General features: G+C 58.3%; 1 protein-coding gene across 1 annotated transcript; it reads right to left on the bottom strand.

Moving 5' to 3' along the window:
* Positions 1-2203: 2203 nt before the first annotated feature.
* Positions 2204-10664, bottom strand: RGS19 (regulator of G-protein signaling 19). The gene is made up of 6 exons (XM_017833248.1): positions 10553-10664; positions 7739-7878; positions 7440-7576; positions 5436-5510; positions 4202-4436; positions 2204-3643 (listed from the first exon to the last, which is right to left on the bottom strand). The coding sequence occupies exons 3-6, from the start codon at positions 7538-7540 to the stop codon at positions 3455-3457; spliced, it is 600 nt and encodes a 199-aa protein (XP_017688737.1). The 5' UTR covers positions 7541-7576; positions 7739-7878; positions 10553-10664; the 3' UTR covers positions 2204-3454.
* Positions 10665-11317: the final 653 nt, after the last annotated feature.

Raw genomic sequence — 11317 nt, 5'->3', positions numbered from 1 at the left:
CAACCACTGGGCCAAGCCCTGGCATGGCTGGGTGGGCAGTACTGTTGACAGAACACAGCTCAGATGCTGCTTTCCATCTTGGCAGCATTCTCTTGATTTTGCACTGATTCCTTGGCATCTCAAGCCTTTAAAGGCCAACAGCATTGGCTGCGGCAAAGATGAGAATGTGCTGCCTGAAGAGACTGAACGCAGGGTGACACCAGCCCCAAAGAACCACCCCAAACTGTTGATTTATGGAAGCAGGACAGGGAGGAAGCTGTTGCTGGGATTCCATCTGTCTGTAGAAGGAGACCCTTGTAGCCAAGAGCTCCCTCAGCTCAGGCTTGGAGCAGGGAAGGCCAGGGCAGTTACAGGGAGCGTCCAGCAGCCTGTTGATGTTCCTGCTGCCTCCCAGAAGGCTGGTCCCAAGGCTGCCTGCTCCCCATAGCCCTCATGCTGGGATCCTGGGAACAGTTAATCTTGATGGAGGGAGAAGCCATTAGTAAAGAAGGTGGAGGGGATCCATGGGCCATGGGAGTGATCAAAGGGAGTCCCATATTTGTGCTCTGCTCTTTGCTTGATGACAGAAAGGCATCCTGGATTTTCAGAGGGGCTTGCTGGAGAGGCTCAGGAGGAGTAAAAGTACTGCAAATACAGATTTTCCAGAGGCTTGGATCTGGAGGAGGTAGAGATTAGCTGTTAGCACTTGTCTGTAGAAACAGAGGAGGTTTGAAGTGAACTCAGAACTGGTGCTTGGAAGGGGTGAGATAAGTAAAGGATCCAGTAGCAAAGCCAGCCCCAGGTGCCACATCTGCAGATGTGAACCCTGTGAAGGGGATTTACTGAAGGGAATCAGGCTCCTTCTGGGAGGTAACTAGAACCTGGTGGGAAATTCCATGTGAGCTCACAAGAGCTTTCAGAGAGACTTAAAATCCTTCCTCTCTCCTTTTCATAGCCTTTAACTGGGGTGATGCAGCATTTGGGGGACCCCAGCAAGGCCTCTGAGTCTGAGCTGCTCGGGAGCAGTGCTGGGCACCGCAGCTCTTGGCCAGCAGGGCAGGAGCATTTGCAGTCACATCTCATGGCACTGCTTCCCTCTTCCAGAATGGAAAACAAGTATTTCCACTGGCTTCCCAGCATGCCAGACAGCAGACATTGAGCAGAGGCCTCAGAGATGTTTGGAGAGGAGTAAGTAGCCACATGAAAGCAGCGGAAAACGTGCTCACAGCCCCTTTGAGGGCTGTGCTGCTCCGGAGGCAGGGATCCCACCAGCATCCTTCGCTCAGGGCTTTCACTTTACAGGGTGCAGCCAAGTCTCCCAAGAAGGAAAAAGATTCAAAGATGCTGACAACTCCTTTAAGCCTCACGAGTCTTGTGGTGAATGGGATTATTCAAGCCAGGCTTGGGGGGGAGCAGTGTCCTCACAGTGATGCTGAAAAAAAGCTTCAGGATCCTAAACCCACACTGGTCACGGACTGGTTTGTGTGCTGGGAGCAGGAGCCAGCCCTTTACCAGTGGCTGTTGCCTTTCTTCTCGTGTTCCTGTGAGGAGCTGGGTTGAGTTTGGGTACAGCTGGTTGACAATCCTGAATTAGGTATGGAGAGTCCCAAGCAGGAGTGAGGGAAAAGTACCTGTGTCATTTTACAGTGTCATTTTCTGGGATAACACAGAGGAGGGCCAGGGGGGTGAGGCCACTGGATAAAGAGGTGTTTCAGAAGTAAAGATTTGCTTACAAGGTGATTAATAGTGCTGGGATTGGGAGCAAGAGAAAAACTAGATTATCTGGTGGCAGCAGGGTCTTCCCTGGGCCAAGACCACCACAGTGTGTGGAGGGACTGACCTCCCTGCCATGCTCTTGAACAGCTTCAGGGATGTTCAGCCTTTGACCCTTAAGCTGGGGCCACATTTTGAGACTATTTTCCTTACTCATAGAACAAACCAGGCACTCAGAACTAAAGCCTCCCCTATGCAGGGTGGGGATGCTGTAGGGGTGCAGACTGGGCACTGGTGGGGGAAAACCTGCCAATAATAACAACAATACCGACATTCCTAACAAACCATTGCTGGTCTCTCTCAAAAATACATTTTCTTGAACTGTATTTCCAGCTTGGCAAAAAAACCTAAATTTACTGACATGAATTTCCACACAGTCATGCCATGAGGAAGGAAGGAAACAAAAAAAAAAAGCCTCAACAAAACAACCACCCCACAAAAAAAAAATAAGCTAAAAGAATTTGTTTGTTTAAAGAATATCTTCAGTAAAAAGAACCAGTACTCTTTTCTGTGGAAGGGCCAAAGAGAGAAGGAGGGGAATGGGTGGAAAATAGGAAACTGCTGCAGTGGGTCAGGAAAAGCAAAGACCAGCATCAAAACCCCTGCATTGGCTTCATTTCAGTGTGGAGGGCAGGGACAGACGTGTTTTAAGCCTGTATGCTGGGGCTCCAGTAAACCATTCCTTGTGCTGTACAAAAACACATGGATATTCTGTATCTTCCCTGTGACATTTCCCATCCTGGGTGGAGCCCAGGTCACAAGCAGCTTCCAAAGGACCAGGGCAGATCCTTGGGCTTCTCCCCACTGGTGGGGCAGGTGTGGGCCAGCCATTCAGGGCTCCTGGTGCCTGTGGGTTCTGCAGGAGGGCAAACCACACCTGCACAGGTGTTTTCCCCATTTCTGAGGTCCCTGAACCAAGGGTGCAGGATGCTCTGGGTTTGGGGTGACAGCACGTGATGTCCTGGGGCTGGAGCAGTGCTGATGTGTGACAGGGACTGGTGGGGGAGGCAGCTGTAGGATACCCCCTGCCCACCTGCTGAGCATATCCCCACGGTCTTTTCTGGCCCCTCAGAGCCCTCTGCTCCATCCATATTCCTAAGGAATACAGACAGGCTGCAGCACTGCCCCCCACCCCTTGGGCCACTTAAAACAGACCGAGTGATGTAAACCTGACAAGTTTTTATATGTACAGAGACACTTGTCAAACCCCCCTCCCGCCCCTCGAGTCCCCCAGTAAAAGCCAACCAAAAGAGCATTTAAAATTAAAAGTAAAAAAAAACCAAACCAAACCAAACAACAATTGACCTCCCCCCCACCTCAAAAAAACCCCCAACTCAGTCCCCAGCTGGGTCTCAGGTGGGAAATGGGGATGTGCCGTGTCCCCGGGTGTGGTGGAGATGGGATAAAGTGACCTCTTCAAAACAGGGTGTGGGGGAAACCGGGTCCCGGGCGCTCTCCCGTGAGCTCCCCCAGCTCGCTCCGGCCAGCGGCGGGGACGGGGCAAGGGTTCAGTAGTATGAGCTGGCCCGGGCTGTGCCTCGGGGACAGTCCTGGAGCGTGGCCCGGACACCAGGGTGACAGTTCATAGGTAAAAAGCTAAAAACTTCGTGGGGGCCAGCAGGGAAGGTGGCGGAGGTGAGGAGGCACCAAGCCCCTCCAGCCACTGTGTCCCCACCAGTGTCCCCGTGGCCGGTGGGCGCCCTTAGGACTCCGAGGAGGAGTGGGAGACGCTCTGGAGCAGCGATTTGTATATGGCAGAGTTCAGGAAGCGGGGGTAGGAGTCTCTGTGCATCAGCGTGTAGATCTGGAGCTGTGCGTCGTCGAAGGTGTGCGAGGACGGCTCCTGCATCTTCCGGTTGATGACCTCCCGCACCCGCGAGTCCAGGCTCACCTGGGCGGCAGGGAGAGAAACTGGGGGCTGGAGGAAACCCAAGGACAAGCCCCCAGCCCCAGCACCCACCCCTGCACCAGCTCTCGTGGGAAACTGAGTATCAATACAGCACTGTGGCCAGACGTGGGAAGACCACGGTGTGCTCCATCCTGGATGATATTGGGGTGGTTTAGGGAGGGTTGCAGGGAGTAGCGGGGAGCTCTCTGGGTCTCCTGCCGTGTCCCCCAGCTGGGCACAAGGAGGCGGGTGTGGGTGCTCCTGCCCTGGGTGCTCCCACTCCGGCGATGCTGCAGGCTGGGATGCAGCATCTCCATCGGCCCGATGGTGCCCTCGTGAGGTCTCGGACCCGCAGCACAACCTGGCCCGTGATCCCACGGCCGGCTGCGTCCTGAGGATTTTGCGGGGCCAGGGCTCCTCTCCCTATCGCGGTTACCCTGCCAAACTCACTCCCAAACTGTCACAGGGCTGTGGTGAGAGCTGGGACAGAGCCCTCTCCATAAGAATCCTCCCCAGCCTCATTTTAGCCCGAGCCACCCCCTCAGGGGCTCTGCCTCATACCTCCTTGGGAGAGAGGATGGAGATGTAGTCCTCGTAGATCATCCTGGCCTTCTCGTCGATGGTGTGCTTGTTGCACTCGGTTTTGAGCTCCTCACAGGCCAGCCAGAAGAGCATGTTCTCCTCGCTGTACTCAGTCCGCAAAAACTCCCGGAAGACGTTGCGCCCCGCCGGGCTCTTCATCAGCTTGTCGAAGGACTGTGCCCAGCCCTGCACCTCCTCTGGCGTGGGTTTGGCACTGACAGATCCAGGGGAAGGCAAGGACACAGCGTTACAGCCGGCCAGGGAGGGCTGCAAGCTCCCCACTGTGTCCCTCCTGCTCATCCCTGGCCCCATCCCCAAGGGACTGTGCCCAAACACGTCCCCCGTGCTCATGCAGAGGCCATTCCTGCTCAGGCTCTGGTATTACAGAGCTTTCAGAGGTCTCTCCTGGGGTCTCTCCCGGCTCTGCTCTGCTGGGCTGGACTGTAGCCTTGCCTTTGGCTGGATTTCCCAAACTGAGACATATTGTGGTGCTGGCTTTGCACAAATCCCAAAGGTAGCAAAAGCCCTTCCTTAGCAGCGGCAGCTCTGAGCCAAGAGGGACTGACATAGGTCCATCAGCTCTCTCAGCTGAAGAAGGAGGGAGGCTGCTCCCCAGCAAATACTCATCATCTGCTCAAGCAGGGCAGGTGCAATCATTATCCATGGATAATTACCAAGTCTGACTCTAAGATGGCTGTGCCAGGCAGTGCACAGAGCACCCATGGCTAGGCTGGGTGAGAGGGAGGCACACTTGTCCCTCAGGGAGTGCTGAGCATTCCTGGAGTGGGGGGCTGGCCCATCCTGCTCCTCCCTGAGTGTAAATCCACTGTGTCCCACAGTACACAGACACTGCTGCTGCCTCCGCTTCAGTGCTGAACACACCAGGAATGGCCTGTCCCCTCCTCTCCCCATGGCTGCAAGATGCTCTTGGCAGCAGGTCTAAAGGGCAGGATGAGACCTGAAACCTGCTGAGGTTTTCCTGTGCCTCAGTTTTCCTTTGCAAGGGGCCCAAGGGCAGAACTGCAGCAGGCTGCAGCCTGTGGCTTCGGGCTCCCCGTTTCTTGGTGGGAACTGGGGACACATCATCAGGAACCCCTGACCCTCCTCCTCATGCATACCCCAGGGTTGGGTGCCACGGAGGGTGGCAGAAGGGATGGTGCCATGCTGTACCATGCCATGCTGCTCCCCCCCACGGCACTGCCCCTGCACTCACCACGCTTCACAGTTAGGGATGGGCTCCAGTTTGGTCTCCCGGGATGCCCTCCACGCTCGCTCCCGGTCCTCGTTCCTAACAGGGAGACAGAAAGGTAGTCAGGGGCATTGGGGACACTCACAGACCCCCACCTTGACCCCTGTGGGGTCCTCTGTGGGCACAAGCATCCCCCACCCATCCCCTCCCCTCACCCGCTGCCCCGGTGCCACCCTGGCTCCCTCGTGCAGTTTTGCTGTCACCATGAGAGGGTGTCCCTGTGCTCCGGCACTGCCGCGGTCCCGCTCTAGCGCCCGGGCCATGTGCCAGGGCTGTGTGCCAGGGATGTGTGCCAGGACCAAGCCGAGCCGGAGTGGCCGCAGCAGCCAGCAGAGGTCAGTGCTGGATCAGCCCACGGCAAAGGTGTCGTGAACTGTCACACCAATAAATAAACAAGGGTTTATTGGTGACACCCCAGCACCGGTTCAGCCTGGAGGCAGATCGTGGGATGGAGGTGCTGGGGCTGGGGGATGCCAGTGTCCCCTGTCCCCCATGGGGGGCTGGTGGCACAAGCAGAGAGCGGCCATCAGCCAACTTCCCTTGGGCCCTTGAATTTTGGCGCCCGGCGCTGACCACAGCCCTTCCTGCTTGCGACACCGTCCCTCGCTGCTCGCACAGGACTGACTGTGCAAACCTCTGCCCCAGCGTGGGCGGCTGGGGTGGGTGAAGCTGCAGGCATGTCCCTGCCTGTGCCACCCCCAGGGCTCCTGCCTGCTGTGCCTGAGCCCCAGCGTGGCTGCCACCCGGCACCGCTTGCTCTGGAAATGGGATACAGGAGGGATATCTGCCACCTCCCTGGGATTCTGTCCCACCTCTGCTCACGGGCTCTTGCAGAGATGGAGGAGAGACACAGGGAAGGGACACTCTGCCCATGGCCGAATGCCACTGAGCCCAGGGCAGCGTCCAGGAAGGAGATGCACAGTGCTCAGCTCCAGGGTTTGTTGCTCACAGCTCTCAATGGCCATAAAGCCCAAAGGTGCTGCAAAGCCCAGAAACATCAGCAATCTCTAAGCAAGCAGATGCTGAGGATGAAGAGCAGATGGGCTCTCCAAAATCTGGGCTATCCAGAGAAAAAGGAGCTGTGGATCCTCAGTGAGGACAGGAGATGCAGCTGGAGGCAAGCAGCTGGTTACATCCTTGGCTTTGGGTAGTGCTGGAAGGGCAGGGCCAGACGCTGCACCTGCTGCTCCAAGGCAGAGCTTCCCAGAGGGCTCACATGGACTAGGGCCATCCCTCCCTGGAGACCACCAGTGCAGCACCATGGGGTCCCACTGCTGCTTTCTGCTCTATGTATTCTAAAAGATTTGGCTGATGGACAGGAGTCATGGTGCACTCAGGCTCAGCTCAGGCCCACCGGGCTCTGTGCCGGCGAGAGCCCCACGCCACGGTTCCACTGATGCCCATCTGCATCAGGGCACCTGGAGTTTATACCTGTCTAACCACATGCCTGTTCTGCTCTCGACTCCCAACCTAATGGGCACACAAGTGGTCTGGAGGCTCAGCTCAGTGAGTGGGGATGGCTCTGTCCCAGCTACCCTCCTGCACCCACTGCCCGTGGCGTGGGTGCTACAGCTGCACCACAGGGCTGCAGAAATCCCAGTGGTGGGGGCTGCTGTGGGACCCCATCTCCCTCAGACCTGGCTGCCTGCTTGGGCAGCAGCCACGTCCAAGCACTTGTTGCTGCACAAAGCACAGAGAAGCAGCAACACAGGTGCAACCCCTGCATCCTTGGAAATGTTCAAGGCCAGGTTGGACAGGGACTGGAGCAACCTGGTCTAGTGGAAGGTGTCCCTGCTCATGGAACAGGGTTGGAACTGGATGATCTTTAAGATCCCCTCCAACCCAAGCCTTGCTGTGGTTCTGTGATCACCCCTGCCTATGGGACCCTTGAATTAAGGATGATGTGGCGGGTGGGTGATGCTCACTGGCCCTGCAGGAGCCTGGGCTGGGGCGGGCGGTGGGACGTACCATGAGCAGCTGCAGCAGCAGCACCAGCAGAAGCAGCAGGCATTGGGGCGGTGGTTGCTGGCGGGTTGCACCGTTGTCGGAGAAGTCTCATGTCGGGACATCGGAAGGGGTGTCTCTGCGGACGCGGGTCCTGCGTACTGGAAGGCAGGAGGGCAGGGAGCAGGTGAGTGAGCTGTCCACAATCAGCCCCCACCACGTGCAAGCACACAGAGGTACATGGGGCACCCCTGTGCAGTGACTTGCTTTGATTCAGTTTTGGCTCCCGTCGCCACCCCGGCCCCGGGTCAGTCACCCCTCACCTGCGTCCCAGCCTCATACACGGTGGACGGGGTTGGGTCGTGCTCCAGGGGCTGTTGTGCCTCTCTCTGCTCCTCCCAGCCTGTGGGTGAGCCGTGCCAAGACCCCCCGGCTAACGTCCCTGCCGCCTCCTGGATGGAGCCTGTGGGGAGAGGAACCACGTTACTTCAGTGGAACCCCCCAGCTTCGAGTGCTCAGGGGGCTGCTCTGTGCCAAGGAAAGCCCTGGGAAGGTGGCGAGCTAGGGCAGGGCAGCAGACAAAGCACAAGAAAAGGAAGTGAGAAGGAAAGTAGAAGAGGAAACACATCAGGAGATGCTTTGCAAGACCCCTGCCCTGCCTGGGATCCCCTCCCATGCCATGCTTTAGGGATGCTGTGGGGCTTGCTGCAGGCAGGAGAGGGGCTGGGCAGGGTGTGCAGCTCAGTGCTGGCCTTGCACATCCCTGGCCATACCCTGTGCTGCAGGGAAGCGTGGCTGGACCCCCTGGAGCCTTCAGGCATGGGATGGGGAAGTCGGAGCTGCTCCACGGCATCATGTGAGTGGAAGGAAATGGGGTGGTGGGGGGGAGTTTTCACAGCTCCCAGTGCTAAACCAAACCTTATCCTATGACCCCTGCCTGCACCACTGGCTCAGCCTGGAGCAGGGATGTTCCTGGGCAGGAGCAATGCTGAGTGCTGGGCTCAGCACCCACCTCTGTGTGGGCAGGGGTGAGGACACAGACACAGCTGGCTCTGCCTCCCTGTGCCCTGCCAAGGGTGATGGGCAGCAATCACAGTCCTTCCCCTGTCAGAAGGAAGGAATGGGAGCAGTGGCAGCAGGCAGGCAGAGCCCCCGGACATCTCAGCCTCAGCATCCCCACTTTGAGCTGCCCCAGGTCTCATCACCTCAGGTCTGAGTCCTGCTGTGGACTCAGCAAGGGAACAGAGCCAGGGTGTGGGTCCCAGATGGGACCCAGAACAGAGCTGTCCCCACTGAGCCCTGGCAGTGTAGCCCCCGCTGTCCCAGCATGGCCATCATCCAGCAACACTCTCCCGGGTCCTCACAAACCCTCCCGCTGTCCCAGTGCTCCTGCAGGAACGAAAAAGGAGAGAGTCTGTGTTTCACTCCCAACTGTCCCTATTTATAGCCCTGAGTGCGGGCAGGATGGCTGTGACCTTGTTGCCCAGTTCAGCAGCAGCTCTGCTCCCTCTCACACTCTGCTGCCCTCAGGTCCATTTAACTCCCCACTTTTCCCCTTTCCCTTGTTCCCCCCGGCCTAACCATCTTGCACTCCTGGCACCCCTCTTCCTGCTGCTCACCCACATCCCACTGCTCACCCCATGACAGCTGGCACCAATGACAGCAACTGGTGTCGAGACTGTGGGAATGGGGAGAGCAGGAGGAAACCCTGAAGGCTGGGGAAACCCTGCTCCTTCCCAGCCCACCCTGGCTCTGCCACGGCCCTTGGGTGTGGAATGGGTGGACTGGGGGTGACTGAGGGACAGGCATGTGAGGACAGCGTGTGGCTTTGCTCTGGGGGGACTCCCAGGTTCTTCGCTTCACTCCTTGGCCGGAGCTGACCTGCAGGGGGCTGAGCCAACACACCCTGGAGAGGTAGCAGGATGGGGTGGCATTCCTCCATATGGAGTCTCCCCTCCCCATGCTGTAGGGTGCACTCAGCACCCGTCCAGGAGCAGGATAAGTCCATCCTGGAGCCGTGGCACACACCCAGGGCCATCTCGACTGCGTGGGCTGTGCCACAGGGAACAGGGAGAAGGGAGCTGTGGGGCTTCAAAGGAACTCTGGCCCATGGCACCGAGAGGCAATGTTGTTGTGATCCTTGTTGGCACCGAAAGGCAACACCAGCACATCTGGATTGGTGCCAAAGGGCAATGCCAGCACATTCTGACTGGCACTGAAGGGCACTTGCATTATGCTCCAGATTTGCAGGAATGGTCTCCCAGCACTGTCTGTGCCCCCCTTGACAGTCCCAACACACCCCACCTCACCATGCTGGCAAGAGCCGTATGCCAGGGGGTTGTTACCAGCTGCCCCAGTGCCAGGCACCACCGTGGGGCTGCTGAGGCCAGCAGATAGGGAAGTCCTGGCGGGTGGTGGAGCCTGTGAATGCTGGAGGGAAGGTGAGGGCATGCGCACGAGGCTGTAAAAAGAGGAAGGATGACAACAAGAGGACTGTTTCCCCACAGGGAGAAGAAGGGACGCCCCAAAAGCCGCCCTCGCTGAGCTCCCCCATGAGCCTGGGAGTCCTGGTTTCCCTGGGCTGTGCCAGCTCATGTGCCTGGGACATGCCCATGAGTCTGGCACCACACCGTCCTCTCGCCAAATGCAGATGGGACCCCACCACACAATCAGACAAGATGAACGCTCCCCAAAATCGCTATTAAAGGGAAACCTCTCCTTCCACCTGGCCTTGCCAAGGTGCTGGGACACCTCTGTCCCGTGCACTTACACACAAAGTGCCCTGTGCCCTGCTCACCCCAGGCAAAGCAGATGCCAAAATCACCCTGTGCCAGCTGCAGTGGGAGCCATGGCATCGTGGTGCCCAGGCAGGTCACATCAAAGTGATGGCAAATACTGGCCTCGGGGATGATACTTCATGCACCCCACATTCCCCAAGCACCCCGGCCAGGGATGAAGCCTTCAGCAGTGTTTCATCCTCCTCCAGCCACCCCCACCTCTGCAGTGCAAAGCACAAACCAGTGCCCACCCAGGTGCAGAGGGACCCCCAGCACAGCCTGCACTGACCCCCGTGCACCCCCCAACCCTGTGCTGGGAGGGCAGGCAGTGTGGGGGGACCTGCTGTGCCGTGTCCGTACCTGCAGCCTGGCCATCACGTGGTGGTGGCGGGTGCCAGCCGGGGTGACCCCGGCCAGCTCAGGGGGTGTGTGGCATCGCCAGGAGCGCCGGGTCTGCGGGCAGGGAGGGGGGGAGAAAAGAAGAGAGAAAGAGAAAAGAAAAGCGGCCGAACACATCCTCTCACAGGAAAGGGAGTGGTAAGGGAAGTGGCAAACTCAACTGTAGAGTTCAGGCCTTTTTTGGGAAAGCCCCAGCCCAGCCCGGCTGCTCTCCTTGCTGCTCCATCACAGGGCCAGCTGCCCTGACAGGGCAGGAGTGGGGCACAGCAGGTCCCACCAGTGGCTGAGCCGGCTCAGCCTCTTGCTTCCAGGTCAGCCTCCTGCTTCCCAGCCCTTGGATGGATCTGGCAGCTGCCACAGGCACAAGGGCATGAGAGCTCCCCAGTCAGGACTGGCACTGACAGTGGCATCTCAGAGATAACCTGGGCATGCTGGTGCTGGAACAACCCCATGACCAAGGAAGCAGCTCTGCCAAGGAGTGACAGGCAGGATATGTCCCCAGGGTGGACATGGGCTGGTTCTTGGTGACCAGCTGAGGCCACTTCAAAGTGATGGCACTTCCCACCTGTGTCCCTGGTGTCTCTGGCGCTGCCCATGGGGCACAGACACGGGCAGCAAGGTGGGCAGTGAGGGAAAGGGCCTGTGCCTGAGGGTGGGCTGAGTCAGAGTGGCCGGGGGTGCCTCCTCACAGCATTGTCCATGTGAGGTGGGATGTGCCAGCCTGCC

This window comes from Lepidothrix coronata, unplaced genomic scaffold, assembly GCF_001604755.1.
Source record: "Lepidothrix coronata isolate B3197 unplaced genomic scaffold, Lepidothrix_coronata-1.0 Scaffold212, whole genome shotgun sequence".
Lineage (NCBI taxonomy): Eukaryota > Metazoa > Chordata > Aves > Passeriformes > Pipridae > Lepidothrix > Lepidothrix coronata.
This window is presented reverse-complemented; position numbering and strand designations above follow the sequence as displayed.

Coding starts and splice junctions, on each gene's coding strand:
- RGS19 (XM_017833248.1), bottom strand. CDS start 7,540: ATGTCCCGACATGAGACTTCTCCGACAACGGTGCAACCCGCCAGCAAC. Junction 5,511..7,439: donor TGCTGCTGCAGCTGCTCATG/GTACGTCCCACC, acceptor TCTCCCTGTTAG/GAACGAGGACCGGGAGCGAG. Junction 4,437..5,435: donor ATCCCTAACTGTGAAGCGTG/GTGAGTGCAGGG, acceptor TGGATCTGTCAG/TGCCAAACCCACGCCAGAGG.